The sequence below is a fragment of the Phyllopteryx taeniolatus genome, chromosome 11, assembly GCF_024500385.1.
Source record: "Phyllopteryx taeniolatus isolate TA_2022b chromosome 11, UOR_Ptae_1.2, whole genome shotgun sequence".
Lineage (NCBI taxonomy): Eukaryota > Metazoa > Chordata > Actinopteri > Syngnathiformes > Syngnathidae > Phyllopteryx > Phyllopteryx taeniolatus.
In genome coordinates, this window is record NC_084512.1 from 11,215,178 (window position 1) to 11,240,300 (window position 25,123).

The window sequence follows — 25,123 nt, forward strand, 5'->3', positions numbered from 1 at the left end:
TTCTGCCGATCACTACACGTTGCTGGCGTAGATAGATGAACAAAGATACATGATTTGGAGTACATCATTTTTGGACCAAATAAATGAAATTGGATCATTTCCAGAGGTACACCACTTATAATCTTTCACAACACACTAATGTGCCACGAGAGGTTAGGAATCCTACCTTGTCTACAAAATTGGCCTCCACTAGGTTTTGCTTCTCGTTGTCGTCGGCACCCTCGATGGTGACAAAAAAGATATTGATGCCGGACTCCCTCGCCAGCCGAGAAGCCTCGTCCACCTTGTCGGTGGGCCAGCCGTCCACCAGCACCACGGCAACGTTGGGAGCTCCTCCTCGGTTCCCGTTGGCATCACTGAAGTAGAGCTTGTTGACGTAGGCGAGGGCCTTACCTGTTTAGACACCAAGTGGCGGAAACATGAAGATACAGTACATTCATATGTCCATTTTGGATAGTCCTTAATTGGGTCAGGGGGGAGCTCGAACCTGTCCCAACTAACTTTGCGCGAGAGGCTAGGTACACCCTGAACTGGTCACCAGACAATCATAGGACACATACAGACAAACAACTGTTCACATCCACACCTACTGTATGGCATCTTCCATAGTAACCTCCCATGCATTTTTTTTTTGGGGGGGGGGGGGGCGTAAATTGTAGTACCCAGAGAAAACCTACGTAGGCACATGGAGGACATTTCAAACTCCTCACAGGAGGGTACGAGCCGAGAGTCCAACAAGAACCTCAGAACTGTGAGGCAGACACGCTAACCACAGCATTGTGCTGCCCGACATATTATGTCTAAATTAAATAAATATAAGCTTTTTTTTTTGTAAATATGTCAGTTTGATACTAATTATAAGGTATTGTTTTTTAGTTTTTTTCTGAGACAGATGTGCTAACCACTACCACCATGCTGCACCCATCCCATGAAAGTACAGCTAAAGCCCAACATTAGATATGAGCATGGACACGCCAGGCAGATAAAGATGTTGTTCCTAAGGCAGGAAATAAAAACAACTACAGATTTATGGTAAAGAATGAAAAAAGAAAACCCAATCAAATTCATGAAATACTTGAATACATGTTATGACTTTATAGTGAGGACAAACTCTCACTTTATCAAATACTTGAGGTTTTGGGGTCTTGCCTGCGTTTCCTGACCATCATGCGCGCACCCACTGTATTTGACACATAAAAACTATAATCAGCATGTGAATTTCTTATACAAGTACACATGAGTATGTCAATAAACGATATAGCACCAGCTTTATATAGTGTTATCCTGTCATTAACTGTGGAATACACTGCATACTGGTCTAAAAATGGCAAAACAGGAGACGCTCTGTAAGTGACTTTTATAACTTCACACACTGTTGTATGATTTGAGAGTGAGCAAACACAAACAATGCTATTTGTATCCATGTGTAATATTTAAAGCGAGACAAAAGCCACAAGTGGTCGTAGATACAACTCGTGCTCAGTGAAAGCCCCCACAAGTCCACCATTCCACTAAGCCTCACCCTCCTCCCCATGCTGGTGAAACCATATTTTTTTTTTTGGTCCAAGCCAAAGAAAAACACAGTTTACAGACGCAGGACTGTAATTTAACTAACAGTGTATCGCAGCAAATTTAGACCCAATTCTATCCTTGCATGTGAAAAATGTGCCGGGCTCATAAACAAAACAATAACAGCAACCCTTTCACACTTTGTGTCGTGCAGGCACGGCACTCACCCACATTGGAGAGGCCTCCCTTCTGCACAATCTTAGCGATGCTCGTCTTCACGTCTCTGGAGTTGGAGTAACTCTTTAGGTTGATCTCTGTCACAGGGTCGTCCCTGGACACCAGGCAACAACACGATAAACACGGGAGTTTTCCTTTGATCTGAAAAGGCTTTTATTTCTTTTACAGAAGAAGACAGAACTAACCCATATTGAATGACGCCCATCATGGGTCCAGCCACACCGACGTTGATGACCTGAGCCACCTCAGCCAGGAAGTCCTTCTGGATCTTAAAACGTCGCTTACCGATGCTCCAGCTTCCGTCCATCAGGAAGACCAGGTCCACCTTACAGTCTGAGGAAACGCCACAGCAGTTACAACTCTAATCAAAATGACCTCATGGAGAAATGATCTTCAAAAACTCAAAGTTAGGGCTTCTCGAGCTCCAGGAACAAAGCATGAACAAAAACACCAACCAACATGGTACGATTTAGGTGTGACTCAAAGTCCAACACTCCATCTGTTTAGCTAAACATTCTCTTGCCATTTGGAAAGCATTAAGTCGAACTGAAAAAAACCCAACCTGATACTGTCTTATCTACATTAAATAAATAATAATAATTTCAAAACCAACGTTGTGAATGGATTTCTTCTGTTGAATTATTCCCACCCCTCATACCTGGGTCTCCCTGGGACACAGGTTCAGGTGCTCTGGGCGCAGGGGCCTGCTCTCTCATACTGAAGCCTGCAATTACAAGTGAGACTTCAGCAATTCCCAACCACTATTGCATGGAGGTCTTTTTTGGGGGCTGGGGGTATACGCTTTTCCAATCGTAGAAGAATCGTATTTAGTCATTTCAACTGACTAATGAAAATGTTATGTGAAATATATATACAGTATTATGTCTAATGATATTGAAAAGTATTGTCGTCTACTCCAATATTCTGTGGTTAAAATTTAATTAATTTTGAACTCATACAAGCTGTGTAATATACTGTACAGCTGGAATGCATTGAGCGCTTCACTTTTTCCACATTCTTCACACAACACGCCATAATAACATCCATCCATCCCTTTTCTGAGCCGCTTATCCTCACAAGGGTCGCGGGTGCGGGAGCCTATCCCAGCTATCATCGGGCACGAGGCGGGGTACACCCTCAACCGGTTGCCAGCCAATCGCAGGGCACACATAAACAAACAACCATTCGCACTCACATTCACACCTACAGGCAATTTAGAGTCGTCAATTAACCTAGCATGCATGTTTTTGGGATGTGGGAGGAAACCGAAGTTCCCAGAGAAAACCCACGCAGGCACGGGGAGAACATGCAAACTCCACACAGGCGGGGCCGGGATTTGAACCCAGGTCCTCAGAACTGTGAGGCAGACGCTCTAACCAGTCGCCCACCGATCCGCCTAATGATAACATGAAACAAATATTACTATTTTTCTCATCTTTGCAAACAAATCAAACAAATTTCCATTTTGGAATAAGACTAACATAAATTGTTGAAAAAGGGAAATGCTGTGAATTTCCAGATGCACTGTATGGCCCTTCCTTCCGAGGGCATAGAAATATGTTGATCAGAAAGAGAAAACAAGTCATAAGAAGCAAAAAGTACATTTTGTCATGGAATTTTCCCAAATAACAGCAGCTGCCCACTGTGTGTGTGGGTGTGCGCGCGCGTGCGTGTGTGCGCGTGTGTGCTGGGATAAACATGAAACCAATCAGAGGCCGCTTTCATCCTCAAGCCATCATGCTGTTTGACATTATCTCAACATCCCTTCAATTACAGGCCGGCCACAAAGCCAGATGCTTTTCCCTCGGATAACCTCAGCCTGGTTTGTACTTACGGTTTCCCCCGGGGATTTATTTGGTGCCAAGACAACATCACCGAGAGGCAGGAAGGAAAGTATTGATGAAGATCTCACCTGATTCATAAAGGTTTGCATCTGGCCTCCATTCATCCACTGTCTCCACTGCACAGATGATATCACACAAGCAAGTGACTACCAGAAATACTCACGATAAGCTCGGCATGAATACGTAAGTCACATGTCAATTGAGATGAGCTTAATGGCTGTCATGTGTTGTGTCCAAGCTGATGCCTGACTGGATACAAGCAGGTGTTTTGCAGCCATGTTGACCACAGCTCACCTCTCGTATGGGTTGTATCCAGCGGCGCTTGGCGGTTGCCTTCCAAGTCAGTGGATCGTGACACTAAAAGGAACACATGTTCAGTCATCACACAACCGTGACACGCATCTCATGCCAAACAGAAACACTGTGGCGAGTCGGCCCACTCCCACTGGTTTCGGCTCTCATCTAGAAGGATGCGTGGCGGAATTTTAGCGGTGCATGCCGGGAAGGAATTTTCTTTCTTTTAAGATTTCTTTTCCGGGCCTCATCAAACGGATGGTGCTACATCCTCTAATCGGGAAGCGAGGGCTGTTTGCACACCAATGAGCCATAACTGAGCCTATAAACAAATTAAATGAGTTTGTCTTTCAAAGTAAGGGCAGTAGTTTGACATGCTGGGAAATTGAATTATTTGCCTTTACAAAGAGAGCTCCAGAAATAAGCCGCTGCGTTCAAAGCAGGAACTGGAGGAATTCTCTACTCAACGCAAGATGCTACAGTAATATGCATAGATGTAACTTTTAAACTTGAAAAATTAAAATCTGATGACAATTTTTTTTAATCACACAAGACGACACAACACGTTGAGTGCCAGAAGAATCTGGTTACATGATGACAAGCATTAAATCACGTGCAATGCTGTCAAAACCAATGCTCTTCTTAGCACTCAAAAAATGTTAAGTACGGTAGCACTGTATTAGCATATCTTTTTCAATATAAAATGAGATCCAATCCAAATGCCTTCACAAAGATATTAATATTCAGTCTTGAGCTACACAATCAGAGAGGTATTGATTCAGCAAGATGTTTATTTAGATGTAGAACTACGCTGTAATTTTGGTTTCCCACCAATTTATTCATATTCTGGTCAAATTCTAAAAGTAAATTCTTATTTGTTTGACTTGAAATGACACGTGGCAATTGGCAAAAGACTGTCAGATGTTGCGTTTAAAAAAACAACATTTGTTATTCTCATTGTTTTTTACATTTTTACAAAACGATCGAAATCTAAAATTATTTATAGTTTTTGCCAATACAGGCATACCCTATCTGCTAAACATAATAAATTAGAATGCTCTAGATCACAGATGTCATTTTATGTGGCCCGCGAAAGCAAATCACGTGTGTCAATTTCCATGATTCTTGCTCAAATCTGATACAAATGTTTGTATAATATTCATATGTGATAAATAGTAATGAACTATTGTAAGCATGTTTTGCCTCCAAAACCCTTTTACAGTTACTTGAACAATATTTGAACAAACCGTTATCCTTGCCTTCTGATTTCAATACTAGTTATCCATCAATTTGTTGTCTATGTGTAATAATATGATGAGGCGATTAAACATTGATATGGTTTTACAATCATAATGGCCCTCTGAGGAAAACCGTATCTACAATGTGGCCTGCGACAAAAAATGAGTTTGACACCCCTGCTCTAGATTGTGCTAAAAGTTATCAGGATGCTTTAGAGGGCTGCAAGCGCCCCAACCTCAAAAAAAAAATTACAAATTGTCATAATGTAAAAAACAATGACTGGAACAAATATTTTTCATTCATAACTCTAACACAACATCTTAATGTGTTTTTGCAATGTTTTTTTGTGTCACTTCCAGTCAAATGATTCATTCAGTTAAAAAAAAAAAAAGAAAAATGATACAGGATATGAATGATTTTGGGTTTACCTCTAGCTAAATAAGGCAACCTAAATATTTCCAAATACTTCTCGGTGAATAATTATTATTTACATACCTGCCAACTACCACACTAATAACAAACATTTCTCACAGCTGCACCGTTAAGAGTGTTGTTATTCTACCTAATGGGGTCGCTGGTCATTTACCTTTCCAACAACCCTTCGAGTCAAGTATTACCATAAACACACAATATGTGGGTATGTTCCAAACAAAAATCGTATAAAGTAGCCTAAATGTGAACATTTTAGAAACTTGATGTCTTCATGGAAAATTACAGGAGCCGAATCTGCTCAAATGAGCACACAAAACCGATCCCCAAAACCTGTTAGTTCCATGTAAATAGAAGAAAAAAAACACTTACGGTATGATCCAAAGTTATAATACCAGCGCTCAAAGTCTGAGATATCGGGCCTGTGATCCTGAGCTAGAGGAGGATGGTTTGAGACCTGTTAGTATTCCCACAATGAACTTCGGAAGGAAAGCACGCATTTCCACGGTTGCGATCGGTCATGTCATGTTTCATACCCAATCCCAGACCAGTGAAAACGGCGGCATTGTGCAGAATCACACCTCACATGCTCAAAGTGTGCGCGACGGCTCTCTCCCACCCATGCCACATTACAGTTCTGGACCTCGCATGCGCTCACCCATTCGACACATTCACGCTCGGCACACGTCCAACTGTATCGGTCACACGATCATGCATGATGCCGTCTGCACATGTAGCATGCCGTGATCCAAGCAGGTCACTTTCCCGTGCGCACTTATGCGCCGGACTTACCTGTCATCTCAGGTGTGTCCGTCTCACTCCACGTATATCCTGAGTCTGGTGCTGCATAAATACCATCTGAATATATGGCAGAGGGTTACAGTTAAGGCGCTTGTCCCTGTGAAGATGATAAACACGGGCACTATAGGCTAGTGTAGAAGGTTCAACAGTTAAAACTGAATCTGGAGGTTTGAAAAGAGTGGATACATATTTTATCTACACTATATGAAAAGCATATTGATAAATACGTCTTGATTTATGTATTAGTCAATGAGGGATTGCCCGAAACCTCTCAAAACTACTCTTCTGGATGACAAGGCCACAGGTTTGCTGGAGTCTTTCGGAAGAGCTTTTGTAAGCCTTCCCAGACTGATTTATGTCAATTACTTTATTTCTCATCTCTTCTTGAATTTTGTTGGCTCGTGGCATTTTGTTGCATCTTTTTTAGATCATTTGACTGACTTCATTTTGTCAGGCTCTATTTAGGGGAGTTCTTGATTGAACAGGTAATCAGTCTTGGGTGTTGTCAGAGAAATTGAACTCAGCTTTCTAAAAAAATAAAAAATGTAATTAGCTACAGTTACTTCATGATTCACCAAGAGGGGCAATAACATTTTCACACAGGGCCAGGTAGCTTTGAATAGTTTATACTTATAGTTAATACTTTAAACACCAACCTTAAGAGTGTCCGTTTCTAATAACATTTTGCTCGATATAAATAGTTAGGTCTCTGGACTAGTGCCTGCCGACTCATCAAATGTGACATTAGACAACCACGTAATCTTTTCCTATCTGCCTATTTATAGGATATGTCTGTGAGTGAGCTGTTCTGTGTGGGCTTGTTTCCGTAATATGAATACTCCGCCCAGGATCCAGAGCCACTTTCACCTACCATGTCAAAGCTAATCAGTAAGATGAATTGCAGTTGCCTTTTGTTGGATGCACGGATTAGCATTAGCTAACAACATTAGCTTCTTCTTTCCTTGGGGGTATTTTGTAGTTTTTACCTAGGAACTTTCACATGTGCACTAGCTTCAGAACAATCTTGTGGTACCTGATGATCGTCTGGCTCCAGGGAACCAATCGGGACGAGGGAAGGGCGGAGGGGCCCGGTCCCTCCTGGGAAAAACTGTGCAGGGAAGACGAGAAAGCGTGAGGAAGAGCATACTTGTGACCTCCACTGAAGCTGCCGCGTGATGAGTGGTGTGTACACAAGATGTTCAGCCTTGAGTCAGACACCAAACATACCCAAGTAACTCAGACCGCTGAGCCACTAAGGTTGTTTGCACTGCATTAAATGGAGGAAAGTATTTAGAATACACACAACAAGCATGCATCCATTAGCTATACTTACCAAGTTGTGCGTCTCCACCAATCAGTTCCATCCTGCCCTCATTGTGTACCTCATTATGTAATTAGTCTGCTTCTACTAAAATTCGTGGTTCAGTGCGTGGACAGCATTTTGCACCAACCATCAATGACTTGTGCCTTTAGTCTTGAAACACGAATTGCACTTCGTAACTGTAAATGTTGGAAATAATGCTGGGCTTTAATGTTTAATCTCCATACTTGTTCGGTGCCCCTTTTCTGCACACAACCTCATGCATTACATCTGGGAACATAGTGAATATGAGAGATTTTAAGCGGGCGAACTCTTGCATGACTACAGTAACTGTTTAGACACAAGAAGAGCAGAACAACGCATTTGTCTCAACCGACTTAAGCCACTTCAGTGCACCCTCCCTGCAACGGATGGGTAGCTTACACAAGCACACAGACTGAGCTCAGGGTTCCCATCCTTCTGCAGCGAGCAGGCTGGCTCTGTGTTGACGGAGACGGCGGGGAGGGCCCAGGCACCCACTCGCTAGAGCGTAAGAGTATTATTGTAAAGTTGGGACGGTGTAGACAAAAAGAAGCAAAGATTAACATAATCGGACGCTGGTCAAAAGCCCAGTGGTGTACGGCAGACAGCAGTGTTATTTTTTTGCCGTGAAAGTGATGCAGTAAAAAGTTTGAGATGAGTTCGCATCATGACCACGCCAGCGATCATTGAGGTCACAAGGTCACAAAGCGCCACATTCAAAAGCGCTGTTAAGCTTGTTAGATGTGGACAGACATTTGCAATGTCACAATTTAAAAGCTGCACTGCCACCTACTAATTGAAGCTGCGTGTAAAACGCACTCCTTACAGAGAACGCAAACATTTGCGGTGTACAGTAAAGTTTGCAGCATAGAGCACTTACATCGAGCATTCTCGCTACTCTCTTTACGACAAGCCAATAAAACGATGAAATTCTTATTTTAAAGACAAATGACAACATATTGCTTTAATACTTTGTCAATTAAGCCGGTTGTTGTGATTTTGGCTTGCCACCACAGCATGATTTGTTTGTCACAGATTTTGCCAGACACAACCAAGCAATTTTGACAATGGTACTGAAGTAAAAGCTATAATTCAAATCAAACATAGCATGAATAAGGCAATATTATTTGATACGGAATACATTTTTTGTGTATGTTTTTTTTCTTTTTTTTTAATCACATTACTGTTACAAAGGCCAGGCAAGCATTAAAGCCTTTAAATCGTCGGTGTTAAACTCAAGGCCCGGGGGCCAGATCCGGCCTGCCACATCATTTTATGTGGTCTGCGAAAGCAAATCATGTGTCAAATTCCATAATTCTTGCTAAAATCTGTGTTAACATTTCTAATTGTCATAGGTAAAAAATAATTATTTTGAGATATTGTAAGGTTTTTTACAGTAACTTGAACAATAGCTCAACAAAACTACTATCCTTGACATTTTATTTCAACGATGAAATATTTATATGGCTTCATTCTGGCCCTCTGAGCGAAACCAAACAACAATGTGACCTGCGACAAAAATGAAGTTGACACCCCTGCATATATTTTATGGTATGACAACTTCATATGCTGCTGTAATCAACTATTATCAACAACAAATATTGTATGTCTTTTCTTTAATATACTTATGAGGATTGTTATTTCAATCCAGCATTTCTTACATTTTGAATTATGCATTTGGTTGATAGGGGCAATGACCTTGTACATCTGTTTGTGGGAGATGATTGGTAAAGTCATTGGTGAGGGGAAAAAAAAAAAAGTAATAAATCATAAATGCCACTATCTGAGAGCTTCATCTTCTCTCCTGGGGTGTTCTTGCGAAAGAAAGTGATCCCTCACGACTGGCTGATCTCCACCTCTGACCTTCGAACTCAGCCTTGAAGAACGTCCCTCACGGGCATCAATAAAATTTGACTTTTCTTAAACACAACTTGCCTCTTTCAGCTCTTACTCAGCTCTGTCATTCCTGCTCCTAATAAACGTCATGAGCAAATAAACATACTTATATACATTTTATTATTATGGATCGATGGATCTAATTGTAGGGCTCAATGGTGTTATAGTTCCACACAAGCAAAAACAGAGGCACTTTCCACTTAAAGACAAAAAGTCTGGTTTGAATATAGCAAGGGAATAAAAGCACATTGTCGGCAAAGCTGGATCTCTCTCTGCAAGCATTTACAAGGAATGGGAAGAGACCAGGCAAGAGGAACTCTACTGGAAGATACTATTACTGTACTGAGAGAGCACCTTTCTCATCACAGTCTTATCTTCAGTGCAGATATGGCACCAGATGAATGCTTTTTATCTCGACGTCACTCATCTGGGAGGCACTTACAGCTCATTTTTCAAGTCTCTACCTTCCACTGAACCACAGCATCCCAACCCATTCAAAGCCTTGTATGTGTGTTTAAAAAGAAATATCCTACATACAGTAAGCTCAGCAAATTACAACTTTATGACATACAGTACATACTATGCATATACAGTATATGCTTTATTGTACACATATATAAAAAAAGTATTTCCCCCAATTTTGTTTTGTTAAATGTTACTATCATTGTGTGGATTCTCACTGAAAGTTAATAGGAACATCTTATCCATCTCATTAAATTAAAATAAATAGTCTGATATCACCACGAGCTGTTATTTTAGTGACATTTTTTACTGCAATCACGTTGACATTGCAATCCCTCATCTCTGTGGCATCAATGGAACCATCCATAATGGCAACACCCATATAAAACTGCACTCATTTTAATATAATACAGTACAAACAATTATTTTACCATCTTAACTGTTACTATCTGTTAGTGCAGACAGGAGGTTGCACACAAAAAATAAAAATAAAAATGTAAATTAAGGAGCATGTCCACACAGATAAAACTGTGGCCTCCTCGGCAGAGGTAACTAAAAAAAAAATTCTCCACCTATTAGGGTGCCTGATAGTACTGTGGAGTCACTTACCAGGATTGGAGTGGCTTGTGATTGGGGTCCGCTCCTGTGGGATTGGCTGACCTCTGTTAAAGGCTGCTTGGCGCAATGAGAGACAGACAGAAAAAGAAGATGATGATGAGGAGGAAGAGAATGAAAGCAGGGAGAAGACAAAGTAATGGGGAGAAGGAAGCACGGGATGAAGGCTACATCCACAATTTCGGCTAATCTGTTTTCCTGCAGCTTTATATGAGAATACAGTAAAGCAAAAATAATATTCATACAGGCCAATGAGCTCTGTTTTTGTTTTTTTTTATCTTGGGAAGTGAAAAGCTGAATTTGAGGATGTGGGTGATGACAGAGAACAGCGGCTACTGGGAAAGGAATTTGGGCTTGATTGGGCGGATTAGTGGCGACCTTAAGGTGAAGATAGCTGAGCATTATGGATGTGGACACCAGGGTCACTCTTGGAGCATCTCCAACATTTTCCTTGATCTACATTCCACATTGGTCCCACCGTGTCCTCTTGTACCTGTGTGCATATTTACAGTGTGTGTGTAGAAAGTGAGGCTGACCTGGGCCAATTGGAGAGGATGAATGTCTCCGCATAGGCGAACCTGCCTCTGGTCTGCGCAGACCTGAGAGCAGACACAAACAGCATGAGATCATATGAAGTTACACTTGAAAAAAGTAATAAAAGTAACATGTAATTTACTCTTTGGGGATAATCAAAAGCTTTTTAACTGAATATTTTCATCTTGGTTTGTTATGCACGATACTTAGTAGTTTTAGTATGGAGCAAGCTGAAAAGAGTTATTGAGTGGTATTTAAGAAAACACAACAAAAACATTGTGGCCCAACAGAGGCTCGGCAGATGTGTTGAAAGCGGCAGCAGAAGTTCATGAAAGGTTTATGTATTATATAAGTTAGTGTGAAACAACAGCATCACCGGGGTTATTCAAGAGTTGGTTTTACAGTACCTGCACTGGCACGCTGTGGGTATCTATTTGGATAGGCACTCCCACGGAATACTTTAAAGAAATGTCATGATATAGTCAAAGAGTTGCCACATGTGGCATAAATCATTTTCCAAAAGCTGCGGAGTCAGTTGTCTACCTTGGCTGGGGCTCTTGCCTTGAGCACTCTGTGATTGTCCTACACCAGTGTTGGAATAACATAAATACATTTAGACAACAATCAACGTAACTGTGTCAGCATTCGTCACCAACCAGGTTATTATCATCTCAAATCCATAAATTATGCCATACTATATTACAACCCCAATTCCAATGAAGTTGGGACGTTGTGTTAAACATAAATAAAAACAGAATACAATGATTTGCAAATCATGTTCAACCTATATTTAATTGAATACACTAAAAAGACAAGATATTTAATGTTCAAACTGATAAACTTTATTGTTTTTAGAAAATAATCATTAACCTAGAATTTTATGGCTGCAACACATTCTAAAAAAGCTGGGACAGGGTCATGTTTACCACTGTGTTACATCACCTTTTCTTTAAACAACATTCAATAAACGTTTGGGAACTGAGGACACTAATTGTTGAAGCTTTGTTGGTGGAATTCTTTCCCATTCTTGCTTGATGTACAGCATCAGCTGTTCAACAGTCCGGGCTCTCCGTTGTCATATTTTACGCTTCATAATGTGCCACACATTTTCAATGTGAGACAGGTCTGGACTGCAGGCAGGCCAGTCTAGTACCCGCACTCTTTTATTACAAAGCCACGCTGTTGTAACATGTGCAGAATGTGTTTTGGCATTGTCTTGCTGAAATAAGCAGGGGCGTCCATGAAAAAGACGTTGCTTGGATGGCAGCATAGGTTTCTCCAAAACCTGTATGTACCTTTCAGCATTAATGGTGCCTTCACAGATGTGTAAATTACCCATGCCATTGGCACTAACACAGCCCCATACCATCATAGATGCTGGCTTTTGAACTTTGCGTCCATAACAGTCCGGATGGTTATTTTCCTCTTTGGTCCGGAGGACACGAAGTCCACAATTTCCAAAAACAATTTGAAATGCAGACTCGTCGGACAACAGAACACTTTTCCACTTTGCATCAGTCCATCTTAGATGAGCTTGGGCCCAGAGAAACCGGCGGGGTTTCTGGGTGTTGTTGATAAATGGCTTTTGCTTTGCATAGTAGAGTTTCAAGTTGCACTTAGGGATGTAGCGGCGAACTGTATTTACTGACATTGGTTTTCTGAAGTGTTCCTGAGCCCACGCGGTGATATCCTTTACACATTGATGTCGGTTTTTGATGCTGTGCTGCCTGAGGGATCGAAGGTCACGGCCATTCAATGTTGGTTTTCGGCCTTGCCGCTTACATGCAGTGATTTCTCCAGATTCTATGAACCTTTTGATGATATTATGGACCGTAGATGATGAAATCCCCAAATTCCTTGCAATTGCACATTGAGGAACATTGTCCTTAAACTGTTCGACTATTTTCTCATGCATTTGTTCACAAAGAGGTGAACCTCTCCCCACGTTTGCTTGTGAATGACTGAGCAATTCAGGGAAGCTCCTTTGATACCTAATCATGGCACCCACCTGTTCCCAATTAACCTGTTCACCTGTGGGATGTTCCAAACAGGTGTTTGATGAGCATTCTTCAACTTTCTCAGTCTTTTTTGCCACCCTGTCCCAGCTTTTTTGGAACGTGTTGCAGCCATAAAATTCCAATGTAATAATTATTTGCTAAAAACAATAACTTGTCTTTGTAGTGTATTCAATTAAATATAGGTTGAACATGATTTGCAAATCATTGTATTCTGTTTTTATTTCTGTTTTACACAACGTCCCAACTTCATTGAAATTGGGGTTGTACAATTGATTTCACTATTAGAATACACAAGCCCTCGAGTGACTGTTTTGCTGGAAATGTTTGGCAAACAATTATGACAAAAAATGTTTACAACTTGTACTCTTCTCGTTAAAACAGAAGATACTAGTTTGAGTCAGTTGTCCGACATCATTGTAAAAAAAGCATTTTGTTGCATGGCGCCACAAAGAAGCAAACACTCAGTGCTTGCTGTAGATTATTTTAGCGTGCGTGAATCAGCTCCACATCCCCTCATGCCACCATAATGTAGCGTTTCTTTGCTTCACTCACTTGCAGCTGCTACAGAGGCAAGGTATGGGTGACTGCTGCCTACATAGAAGAAACACAAATGGAGCAAGCAAGAAGAGAAAACATAATGAAAAGAAAAGAGAATTGTTATATATACTGTATATATATATATATATATATATATATATATATATATATATAGCATGTAGTGACACTCTGCTGATCAGATGTTAGTTAGGCGACAACCAGGCGGCACTGTGGATCTTCTGTGGTGATTACTAAGTATATCAACACAATCCTTCACGTAACATGCAACAATCCATCAGGAAATAGTCAACAAAGGCAATGAGTCATTTCGGTTCACCTGCATCTCTGACTCTGTGCACGGCAGCGCGGGTTTTGAGAGTGGCAGGGGGCGGTGGAGGAGGAGGCGTTGTGGTGGTCGTTGGAGCCTGGGTGGTGGGGACGATGGTGGTAGGTTCAGGTGTCGTCATGGTGGGTTCAGGTGCTGCTGTTGTCGGAAGCGGAGTGCTAACCGCGGGGGCTTTGTCCTTTTGACCTGAGAGGAGATGACAGATGAAGGCCGTCGTATAAAAGATGGATGAGCTCAGAGGAAGAGTTGCTGTGCTCTTTGATTCATTCTTGACATTCTTTGAAAGACTGATAATGTTATGACTTCCCATTCAACCTGAAAACACCCCCTGCCATATCGAGCAACCTCATTTGGAACGAATTCTTGGGTGTAAATGTTTATTTCACTGAATTCTCATTCAGTCAGCTTTAAGTGACGCTATTGAATGACTTTTTTTTTTTTTAAGCCGTAATAAATAAATGTAAATGTAACTTGTCTAAATTGTCCCATAGGTGTGAATGTGAGAGTGAATCGTCGTCTTTCTATATCGGAGTCACATACGTGGAGGGGCGGTCCCAAAATAAATTTGCCCAATTTTCCTCTAGCTTTATTGCAACAGAAAGGCAATATACAGTACACATAGAAATGAAGCCCAAAAAGTGTGGATTTCATAGTTACTTTAAAATATAATCTCCCTTTTTCTCAACACAGACTGTCCATCAATGAACAAGGGCATGCATGCCATCCTCGTAAAAAATTTGTAGGCTGCACTTTTAACCCTTTTTTACAGCTTGCTTAACTTGCTCATTCATCATCAGAGAAGTGCTGAGCCCAACTCCTTCTTTTAAAGGTCCAAAAAGGTGATATGATGGTGCCAGATCGAATGAGTATGGGAATGTGTTGTGGTTGCCCAGCAAAACGAGCTGATAACTTCATGAGCTCCTTCACTTGTCACGGGAGTCTCACAAAGCAGGCTCTTGTTCTTCACCTTTGATCCTGGACACCCACTTTTTGATTGTGCTGCTCTGCTGCCTATTGTAGCTTCCCCATACACATTTTGCAACCTTTGGAAAATGTTCACGTGCTTCCCCTTCCGAAGCAAGAAATTCTATCACAGTGCTCATGCAACAATGATGTCATCTACAAAATGGCTGAAAGGAAGAGGACGAATTTAAACAAAACTTTTTTTTTTTAAACAAACCTTCAAACAAATATTTAAACTACAAACTGTGAACATTTCTGGGGGGGGGGGGGGGGGGAATCAATTATTTGACTGACTGACTATTATTATGACTGCCCCTCATACAATATAGGCTGAGAAAGGGGATTAACAAGAGGTCATGATTGTCAACGAGTGGCCTGGTGTGCATTCTACAGTGCTTTCTGTCATTTATGTTTGTGTGAAAGGGATTGTTTCTTTTGAGGTTCTTATATTCATGTGAAAATTATTATTTCCAAATTATTATTATCATTAGTTTTGGGGGGGTTAGCAGGTCTGCCTCATAGTTCTGAGGCTCGGGTTTGAATCTTGGCTCTGGCCTCCCTGTGTTGTCGTTCCCGTGCTTGTGTGGTTTTTCTCCGGTTACTCTCGCTTCCTCCCATCCATCCATCCATCCATCTGTTTTCTGAGCCGCCTATCCTCACCAGGGTCGCGGGAGTGCTGGAGCCTATCCCAGCTATCATCGGGCAGGAGGCAGGGTACACCCTGAACTGGTTACCAGCCAATCGCAGGGCACATACAAACAAACAACCATTCGCACTCACATTCACACCTATGGGCAATTTAGAGTCTCCAATTAATGCATGTTTTTTGGGATGTGGGAGGAAACTGGTGTGCCCGAAGAAAACCCACGCAGGCACGGGGAGAACATGCAAACTCCACACAGGCGGGGCCGGGGATTGAACCCTGGTCCTCAGAACTGTGAGGCAGACACTCTAACCAGTCGGTCACCGTGCCTGGCTTCCTCCCACATTCAAAAAATATGCAGGTTACATTAAATGAACACTGTAAATTGTAAATGCGAATGTGCGAGCTAATGTTTTTTTGTTTGTGTGTGCCCTGCGATTGTCTGGCGACCACCACCGCAAAATCAGCCGGGGTAAGCTCAGCTCACCCGTGACCTTAATGAGGACAGGCGGTACAGAAAATAGATGGATTACATTGTTTTGTTGCCTAAACATACTCTAATAATCTCAGTATTGAGCCCAAAACATCGCAAGGAAACCATTAAAATAGCACACAAGTATTTTTAAATACAGTATGTTCATCCATCATTTCCCAAACATTATATTGGCTAGATAATTACATTTGTTATCATAAATTCATGACTGGTGTGTTTTTTATCATTTATTTAAATGTACAGTATCTCATAGCTATGGCAAGTCGTCACATAATGTATTTTAAGTCTTGGACCTAGGAAAGAACCAAATTCAATGTTTGGGAAGTCCTGTGTTCATTTTGCAGGCATAAATGTGTGTCAAGCATCCTTCCACTTACTTGTCTTCACATACGTTGGTCTTGAAGGAACAAAGTCGAGGGTAGAAGGGTAGATCACGCCCTTTTTGGGTTTCCCCTCTTAAACACAACAGGCAAGTCAAAGTCAGTTGGGCGTCGCCTCTTACGTTGTGTTGAAAAACATGAGCTACTATTATGAATACCTGTGACAACGAAGGATTCTCTCCATTTAGGAAGTGACAGGGAGCGCACGCCGTTGGAGTTGCTGCCTTTGTAGATGTTCTGGCCTGCCATTTTCCTCACAATCACCTTTCCTCCCGAATTGGTGAGGACGCCACTGTTAGTGGATATACATTTCTCATTTTAGCGCCCCCTCTGAGCCCTTGTCATCATAATAAACATCATCTGTGCAGCTTCACGGTGTACCTGTGGATGGCGGCGTTGCAGATGCTGGAGATGGAGGCGAACACGCCTGTGCCATACACCTGCTGCTTGGTCTCTCGACAGTGCGAGGGGCATTTGACTATGAATTCAGGGAGACTAATCTTTCCGGCTCTGACATCGCACTCGATGGCTGGAACCACTATGAAGAGATGTGTGCATATATCGTAGTTACCTGTCGTTTTGACAACACCGCAATTGCTATAACGATGAGCCGATTATTCGTTAAGCAGATACGCTGATTGAGCGGATTGTGATCAACAATTCTTACAATCGATGCATTGTTAAAGCATTACTCAAAACAATGTCATTGAGGATTTGTTGCTTGGGTTTAGCCTGTACTATAATTTACTCTACTGGATGACATTACTTTTGTCCTACAAATACATGTGATGGCCATTTCAGAATGTAATATGAGCAGTGGCGACAACTTAACTTAGTCCCAACAGTTTGTTCTCTTCACTTCTAGCGTTTCTCCGAAATCTCCCAATCGATTTCAGCCTCTATGTGTTCTGTCTGACCGGGGCCTTCAGAATCATCAGTCTGGCCGAGTGATCTTAAACTATACTCGCAATTGGACTGTTTCTTTAACCAATCACATTTTAAATTCGTCCTCCTAGTGCCAGCGAACTGGCCGTCGATGACATCGTTTTTACGTCCTCTGATTGGTTGGTCAGAACAAGCCAAGTTCAGCTAGCCAAACAAGTTTTTGGATTATTTTTTCACGTTATTAGATAAACAGATTCTCAACCACTCCAGATGAAGTACTTGGCACACTCTTACTGTATATTGTGGGGTAAAGTCAGATAAGTCCCCAGGTAGCAAAATGCACCACCCCCCACTAAGTAAGAGTATATTTCAGTGTCTTATTTCCAGTTCATCAGCTATAACAAATCATTGCATAAACTTCATGGCAACGAGGCACTTTGGAAAACTTCTCAGCCAATAAATCCATCAAATACAGTGTCAGCGTTTACATGAAGCAGTTTGTCAGTGAGGTGGTGAAAAGAGGGACGAGAGCAGAAGAGCGAGAAGGCGGAGACAGCCACAATGCGACTGATACAGAAATGATATGTTTGTGTGTCAATGTTCGCTACCTTGCTTGGGTTTCTTGCTTTTTGATCCGTTCGGCTTGGCCCGACAAGCACAGGACAGAAGGAGCGCTGTGTGCGAAATAAAGGGAGATTCTTATGACAGCATGACACAGTGTCTTTTTGTTTATTCTTCATAGTGCAGGTGGCAACAGACAAGTGGGAGCAGTCGTTTGTACTTTGGCGTTAGGGAGCAGTTTAGCAGAGGGATGATATAATTAAAGGGGACAAAGACCAATACAAGTGCTGTATCAAACATTCTATACATTCTAAGTGCTTGAATACTACTACTATTCCAACGTTAAACGCTTGAAATTGAATAATCGCTAATCACGTGTTTTTTACCATTTTGTCTTCCAGTCGCCCAATTTACATCGAGATTTTGATTTGCGCAAAGGCTGCCATTAGACTATAAATTGTAATACTTACTAATTTACTCATTTTTGGCCCGCAAGGCGGCACAATCTTAATACATCCGTGCGGGTCAGAGAGTATGAAAATAAGATGATTGTGAATCAGAATAGCTGTTATTCCGATGGCCCCTAGTGTTATAATATTGCTAACCGCAGCAGCGGGACCACAGGACTGACGGCATGGAACGAGGGCAGCGGCGCAAAAGGAAGATCCATCCTCGTCGCCAAAATGTTACGTCCAACACTTGTGTTGCTTTAATTCACTGACGTCAGTGTATACGGTCGCTGTATGCTGTGTATGACGGCGGTGTATGAAATGTTTGAACAAAAATGAGACCAGCAACTCAATTTTCTAGTTTATCCTCAAATACACTTAAGTGTAATCAAAACAGTGAAATAGCAAACATACTGGCTACAATGTCCCGTCTTATCACACTCTCTGCTATGGAACGCAAGATGAGACCAGCTAGCTCGTTGAAGACAAACATGCAGACTCCCACTGATTACAACAACTAGACTGAGCATATTGGTAAAAGGTTGGGAAGCACTGAACTGTCCTGAAAAAATACCAATGACATCATCAATTAATTGGCTTCAACTAGACTTTTATCACATTAGTGTTGACTACAAAAAAATCTCGTCGCTCTAGTTGTTTTGCCAAGGCTGAAGGGAGGTAACATTCACAGTCTTCTGTTTATCTAAGTCTTTGCATAAAAAGAAAAAAAAACAACAACAACAAACTAAAATCCTAGCTACCCTTTCCAGATTCGTACCACAATGGAATGTGTTCTTCTTTGGCCCATGCCACTTAACTCTCCAAGTTCCTTGGAAATCAGGTAATAATGATCAGCTTTTCTTAGTATGTTTATCATCCATCCCTTTTCTATACAGCTTACATTCATGACGGTCAAAGGTAACGGAAGCCAAGCCCAGTTGACTTTGGTTCATAGTGGGGTACTGCCTGGACTGGTAGCCATTCAGTTGCAGCGCACATATAGACATTCACGGTCACACCTATGGACAATTTAGAGTCTTCAATGAAGCTAAAATGCATGTTTTTGAAAAGTAGACAACCCACGCAAGCACTTGCAAACGCCACACAGGCGGGCCTGACCCGAGATTCAAACCCAGAACCTCTCAGCTGGAGATGCGGTGTACTTCGAAAGCACTGCAAACTAAGACAATACTAATAGTTCCTACTAAAAGTAGGAATTATTCATTTTGGTAAGGCAGCAGGTGTAACTAATGTTGTGGCCAGTTCGTGCCTTCAAATGAGGTAAGAAGTAACTTCTCTTGTAATAACACGATTTACCAAAGAAGGCAATAATGCGTTGCTGTGGACAATGATTATGGATGGAGCATGAAAAAATTCCCTTTGACCATTTTTTCAATCCATGCCGCCCTCACTTGAAAGCAAATCTATTCCATCAATCCTTATACATGTTGTCATTTATGAGTAATCTATTATCTATTACTTTTGATTGGAAGTTTTCTTGAAATTGGCTGCTTTTTCGTTATAGGTCCATTTCGTCATATACTGTAACTTTATTTAAATCTTAAGTCAGATGAACTTGAAATGATGCGGGCCCCTTAATGGAAGGGAAAAAGAAATACCAACGAATCGCTGGATCTACAGTAAATCAAAACACTTTCATGCGTGTGTTTTTGGACGCTAAGCCTCAATGGCTGTAACGCAACATTTCTTCGGTTCAAAAGGAAAAGAAAGAAAAAAGGTTTCGCTGAAGCATTATGCAGCCTGCGAGACCTGTAATATTAACTCAGCTTTTACAGTCAAATGCCGATGTACGGATTTTTGTGTGTTTTGGCATTAGTTACAGTGTTAATGGGTTTTCCATTGTGGGTAAAACTGCTTTTGTTGAGGTACTCCAACTTAGCATGTTGCTACGTAGATCATTTACATTGAGCAAAAGAAAACTGATATATCTCACCAAGGCAGACGACCGTCACTGATGACCTGATCATGGTGGGGGGGGGGGGAGGGCGGTGGGGGGGTGTTGGTTCCGTGGGCCAGATGTCCTTGTATAAACTCCTGTAAAAGTGAGCAAAAACAGAACTTTGTTGCAGTAACGATGAGCGGCGATTGAGTAAACTTCTCCCACTGAGCAACCCTTCTGGATAAAGTGTGGGTCGACTCTTTGAAGTGTACCTGGAATAAAAGCCGCATGACCACCCACATGGAACGATCAAATACAGCAGGGGTCCTACCTCAATGTATTGAAAAACAAAGAAGAGGCACTACACCGAGCAGCTGGCGTTTGATACAAATTTGTTTGTTTCAAAAGAATACAAATGACATCAGACTCAATTAGAGAGTAGTACAAGGTTAAATTGAACACCTTCTACCAGATGGCCTCCATTTTCGATGGCCACGACCACATGAAGCTGAATTCACATTAGACACACGACATGTATTTTTGTCCGACTTTTGTCTGGTGTAAACAAGAGCAGAATTGGGTCGCTGTGATGGGATTCCAGACTGAAGGTCAGCTGAAGTATTGACAGTGTTGATAAGCAGCCACAAACCGCCTTTGAGCTACTTGCCCCTGCTTTTCACCTACAGACTCCTGGACGAACTCCCCGTTAACGCTGGAATGCCGTACCTCCCACAATGTTGGATTGTCCTCACATACCGGTCAATGTGAAGGAACGCCATCATGTGACCACATTATGACCAAAGTCACCATTGAGGTTGACTTATTTTGAAACACAAATGTTTTTTTATTGACAAACAAAGTCTTGCTATCAAGTATTCCATGACAACTAAAAGAGATTATGCTTGTGTGACGTACTATGAGAAAACAGTCACTGGACACTGTATTAGGTACACCTATGCAAATTTAATGATGTCAAATCATTAAATTCTGCTTCCACGCTTAATATCACCCTATGTACAGTAAGAAATGCAAGTATATTTTACAAAATTAGGTTTCTTTAACCGTGCTTCTGTTGTTGACAATGGCCTAGCCCTAAAGTGAAGCCCTTTTAATCTGCATAGTTTTTGCTAAGGGCATTCTTACTGTGTAACTTCTTATACAGTGAATACTTTGTATTCGACAGCAGTAAGAAATGTCTGATACAGCCCAACATTTTGAGCTCACATTTATGGACTTCATTTTTCCACTGCATTGCGTTTTGACATGGAAGTCTGATGACTTCTTCTGCATCGACAGGAATAACCATTTCCCTCATGGATGAGGGGAGCTGAGCAAGCTGGGGCAGATAAATGCACCTCTGGTACTAAATGGCAGGCCCGCATTGGTAGCGGAGGGACAAGTCATCACACTTTGCTCAGTGAAGCCCACTACTGCATGCCACTTGTCAAAGTCTTTTGCATTCCACAGTGGAGCTCTCCTCATGGTTTGCATACCATTGACATGAAAAAATTAATTACAATAATGTCGGAAACACTGCGGGGAGTTTCCTGTACAGTAGATAATCTGCAGAGACACAAGCTCTCACTCTATCTCTGTGACACACATTTAACAAAAAACAAAAAAAGCAAAATGGAGCGAGCAATGAAGATTTGGATACTTGGGCCACTGTAAATCAAAAACCAGATGCATACCGACAGTGGCGCTGTTACCCATTTGTGTTAAGCTTTTTATAAGTCACATAACACTTTAGTAGTCATCCTTCCTATCCATCAATCCATCGATCCATTCATGGGGAAGAACGGAACAGAAATGAAAGAGTCATTTCCACATCAATGGCAGAAGGTGAAAGGTTCTGCGGAACGGTTCTCACTCATTTTGTAGTAAAGCTGTCAGTTCAGACAGGCCACATAGTTGGAGGAATTATAGCACAATTCCGGGTAACCCCTCGCCACAAAGGGGATTACATGCGCAAAACAGACTTGAGCTCTCTTCCCACGCTTTCTTGCGTAATGCACGATATTTTGGCATAAAACTTGCTGCAGGGATAATTTCATTTGATCCATTATCAGCAGGAATCGGATTGTGCACGATAAGGGACACCTGGCAGGGTATCTCAGGTGTACACTGTCTGCAAACAGGATGTAGGGAAGCTGCACATGCCCTTTTTCAAAGAGCAACACAGTCTGCAAGGCTAGCAGTCTGCAAACACCTGCATTGTACTTACTGTACATGTTGAACGAGGTTTCATACATCCCCGCTCCTTAAACAAATACTCAAGCCTCACAGTCAAAAGGCACAGAAACCGCAAAAGTGCACTTTGTCCTGCGCTGACCCACTTTTCTTGCCTGGTGTTGCCAGTCTAAATAAAGTTACTCAAGTGCTATGGTAACTTAATATTGCACACGACTGTATACTCATCATTTAGGTGGAGATGACATAGACAGACAAACACACACAAAGACACCAGGGATGTGCAGGCAGTGCTAAATCCCAGCATTCACTGGTGTCACAGTTGTATTGTAAGCATGTTCGATGTGCCAAGTGCTGAATCAACAAGCCAAAGGAGAGCATCGTGGGATCATGTCTCAATAACAGCGCTGCCAAAACATACTTTTATTGGCTCAGTGATTTGTCATTGGGCAAAATGTTCTCCTTTATTTTATTGGTCATTAACACATTAGCTACACATGGGTGTTTTTTGTTCATGTATAATGTGTGTGGTTTTTTTTTAGCTTTCATCTTATACCGTTATTTCCAGAAGTATTTGGACAGTGACCAGGTTTTTCTTATGTCGCCTTTATACACCACAGCAGTGGTTTTGAAATTTTCCAAAACCATGTGACGGAAGTGCAGACTTTCATCTTTAGTTTAAAAGCTTTCACATTAATATGTATTTGAACATAAAGGAATTCAAGCTATTTTACCCTTTTAGTACTTTTCCCGGGGCTTTATCACACATACTGATAGACAGTAGTGATGAATATAACCATAACTGTTAATACTGGATGTTATAGCAGTACATGATTTATTTGAGGGAAGTTTAGGAACAAAACAAAAAAAACAAGAAGGTATGGGACCACCTAATCTACAAGGTTATCTTTAATCTACTGCCCATGGGCCATGTTTGGTGATCAGACCCAGTACAGCTTGGAATACTTTAATACTTGGCACTGCTTTCCGTGCAAGCCGCAGCCTGCTCCAGTCTGCTGGTGGACATGTTGTTTACACGCCAACTTTTCCTTCATCAAACTTTGCACACATGTCACATATGGTGCAGGGCAAGAAATGCAATGCATGAACAGGAAGAAAAAAAACATCCTTCTCAAAGTTGAGCCTTTTTTTATATTCTGCTTGAGGGAAAAAGAATCACCACCAATCATGAGAAGTTCATCTATTGAATGGCTGCCTTGGGCAACCTGATTCATCCATCCATCCATTTTCTGAGCCGCTCATCCTCACGCAACCTGATTCATTCTATTTAAAAGGTATTCAGAAAAGTAGGAGGAGTTTACGTGGAGAGAAAAAAAGAGAGAAAAAAAATAAAAGAGAATGTTGCAAACTTTGAATGGAAAAAAAATCATGTTAAAATGTAAATGAAATTTTTTTTTTTTAAAGTTGAAAAAGGTTTTGTTCTTTGTTTTTTTTACACGTTGATTAAAGGTAATACAGACCGGATCACCGTTCCACAATCCGCCTGGACTCGAGTCAATTACGCACAGAAAGTAGATCCTTCATTTACGCAGCAGCCGAGCCAAAAACGTTGTGGAACTACTTGTTTGCGCTCCAGATTTGCTCTCATGTACCAAGTAATGAAAAATAAACCTACCCGACGAGTTCACGTAATCTCGCAGCAGTGTGCGTTGCGAACGTAAATCCTTGCGCGCTAGTTTGACGCCTCCATTCAAGTGAGTGAAGCCTCCACCTGGGCTTTTTTTTTTTTTTTTACTCGTGGTGATCGCAGCAACTCATTAAAAGCGGGGAAGTGGATGGGGCCAGAGTTTCTTCTCATTTGCCCGTCCCACTTGAGACACGCAAACTGCTCGCGTGGTCAACGCGAAAAAAAAACTGCAGCCGTGCAGCACATCAGCGCACCGCAAGCATCCTCTTGTTAGCTCCGTAGTGCTTTAACTTGTACTTTTTTTGTGTTGTGTTGGAGAGAAACCGTATTGGAGTCTACTCTGCGCCCTGGCCTCCTGGTCCACTTTCGCCGACGTCCTTACACCTCCTCTCCCACACAAACACACACGTACAAACCAATCCACACTTGACACACCCTTCAATTCATTCACGTCCACGCTCACTTCGAGGACTGCAGTGGTCGAGCTCAACGTATATGTGCCGCCCCTGAACACAACACACACACGCGCAGTGCTAACAGCGAAAGTCTGTTGATTCATTTTACACAACAAAGTTGTGTTACGCCACTGCCAACAATTACTTTTACCATCGTTAATGATTAGTATATAGAGAAAAGAAGTTTAGAAGCTGGATGGATGGAGTAATAATAATAATAATAATAATAATGGGAGCATGGTGCACTAGTGATCAGGGGTTCAATCACCGGCCCCGCCTGTGTGGAGTTTGCATGTTCTGCCCGTGCCTGCGTGGGTTTTCTTCCTCCCACATCCCAAAAACATGCATGAATTGGAGACTGTAAATTGTCCATAGGTGTGAATGTGAGTGTGAATGGTGGTTTGTTTATATGTGCCCTGCGATTGGGTGGCGACCACTTCAGGGTGTACCCCG

At 41.7% G+C, this 25,123-nt stretch overlaps 1 protein-coding gene across 5 annotated transcripts in view; it reads right to left on the minus strand.

Annotated features, from left to right (window-relative positions):
* The window catches only part of vit (vitrin), a 28,819-nt gene extending 4,299 nt beyond the window's left edge, over positions 1-24,520 (minus strand). Inside the window, exons 1-21 of one of the 5 annotated variants that reach the window (XM_061789797.1) lie at positions 24,204-24,519; positions 20,432-20,532; positions 18,076-18,141; positions 16,964-17,120; positions 16,741-16,874; positions 16,580-16,657; positions 14,095-14,289; positions 13,770-13,811; positions 11,746-11,787; positions 11,610-11,660; positions 11,205-11,267; positions 10,663-10,725; positions 7,387-7,461; positions 6,345-6,410; positions 5,925-5,987; positions 3,885-3,947; positions 3,659-3,706; positions 2,405-2,470; positions 1,932-2,079; positions 1,737-1,840; positions 167-393 (exon numbers count right to left, since the gene is read on the minus strand). In XM_061789797.1, the coding sequence (XP_061645781.1) occupies positions 167-393; positions 1,737-1,840; positions 1,932-2,079; positions 2,405-2,470; positions 3,659-3,706; positions 3,885-3,947; positions 5,925-5,987; positions 6,345-6,410; positions 7,387-7,461; positions 10,663-10,725; positions 11,205-11,267; positions 11,610-11,660; positions 11,746-11,787; positions 13,770-13,811; positions 14,095-14,289; positions 16,580-16,657; positions 16,741-16,874; positions 16,964-17,120; positions 18,076-18,141; positions 20,432-20,465 (1,785 nt within the window). In that variant the 5' untranslated portion in view covers positions 20,466-20,532; positions 24,204-24,519. Of the gene's footprint in view, positions 1-166; positions 394-1,736; positions 1,841-1,931; positions 2,080-2,404; positions 2,471-3,658; positions 3,707-3,884; positions 3,948-5,924; positions 5,988-6,344; positions 6,411-7,386; positions 7,462-10,662; positions 10,726-11,204; positions 11,268-11,609; positions 11,661-11,745; positions 11,788-13,769; positions 13,812-14,094; positions 14,290-16,579; positions 16,658-16,740; positions 16,875-16,963; positions 17,121-18,075; positions 18,142-20,431; positions 20,533-24,203 lie in introns of all 5 variants that reach the window. The other 4 variants (XM_061789798.1, XM_061789800.1, XM_061789799.1 and 1 more) reach the window with 4 other exon arrangements.
* Between the last annotated feature and the right edge of the window lie 603 nt (positions 24,521-25,123).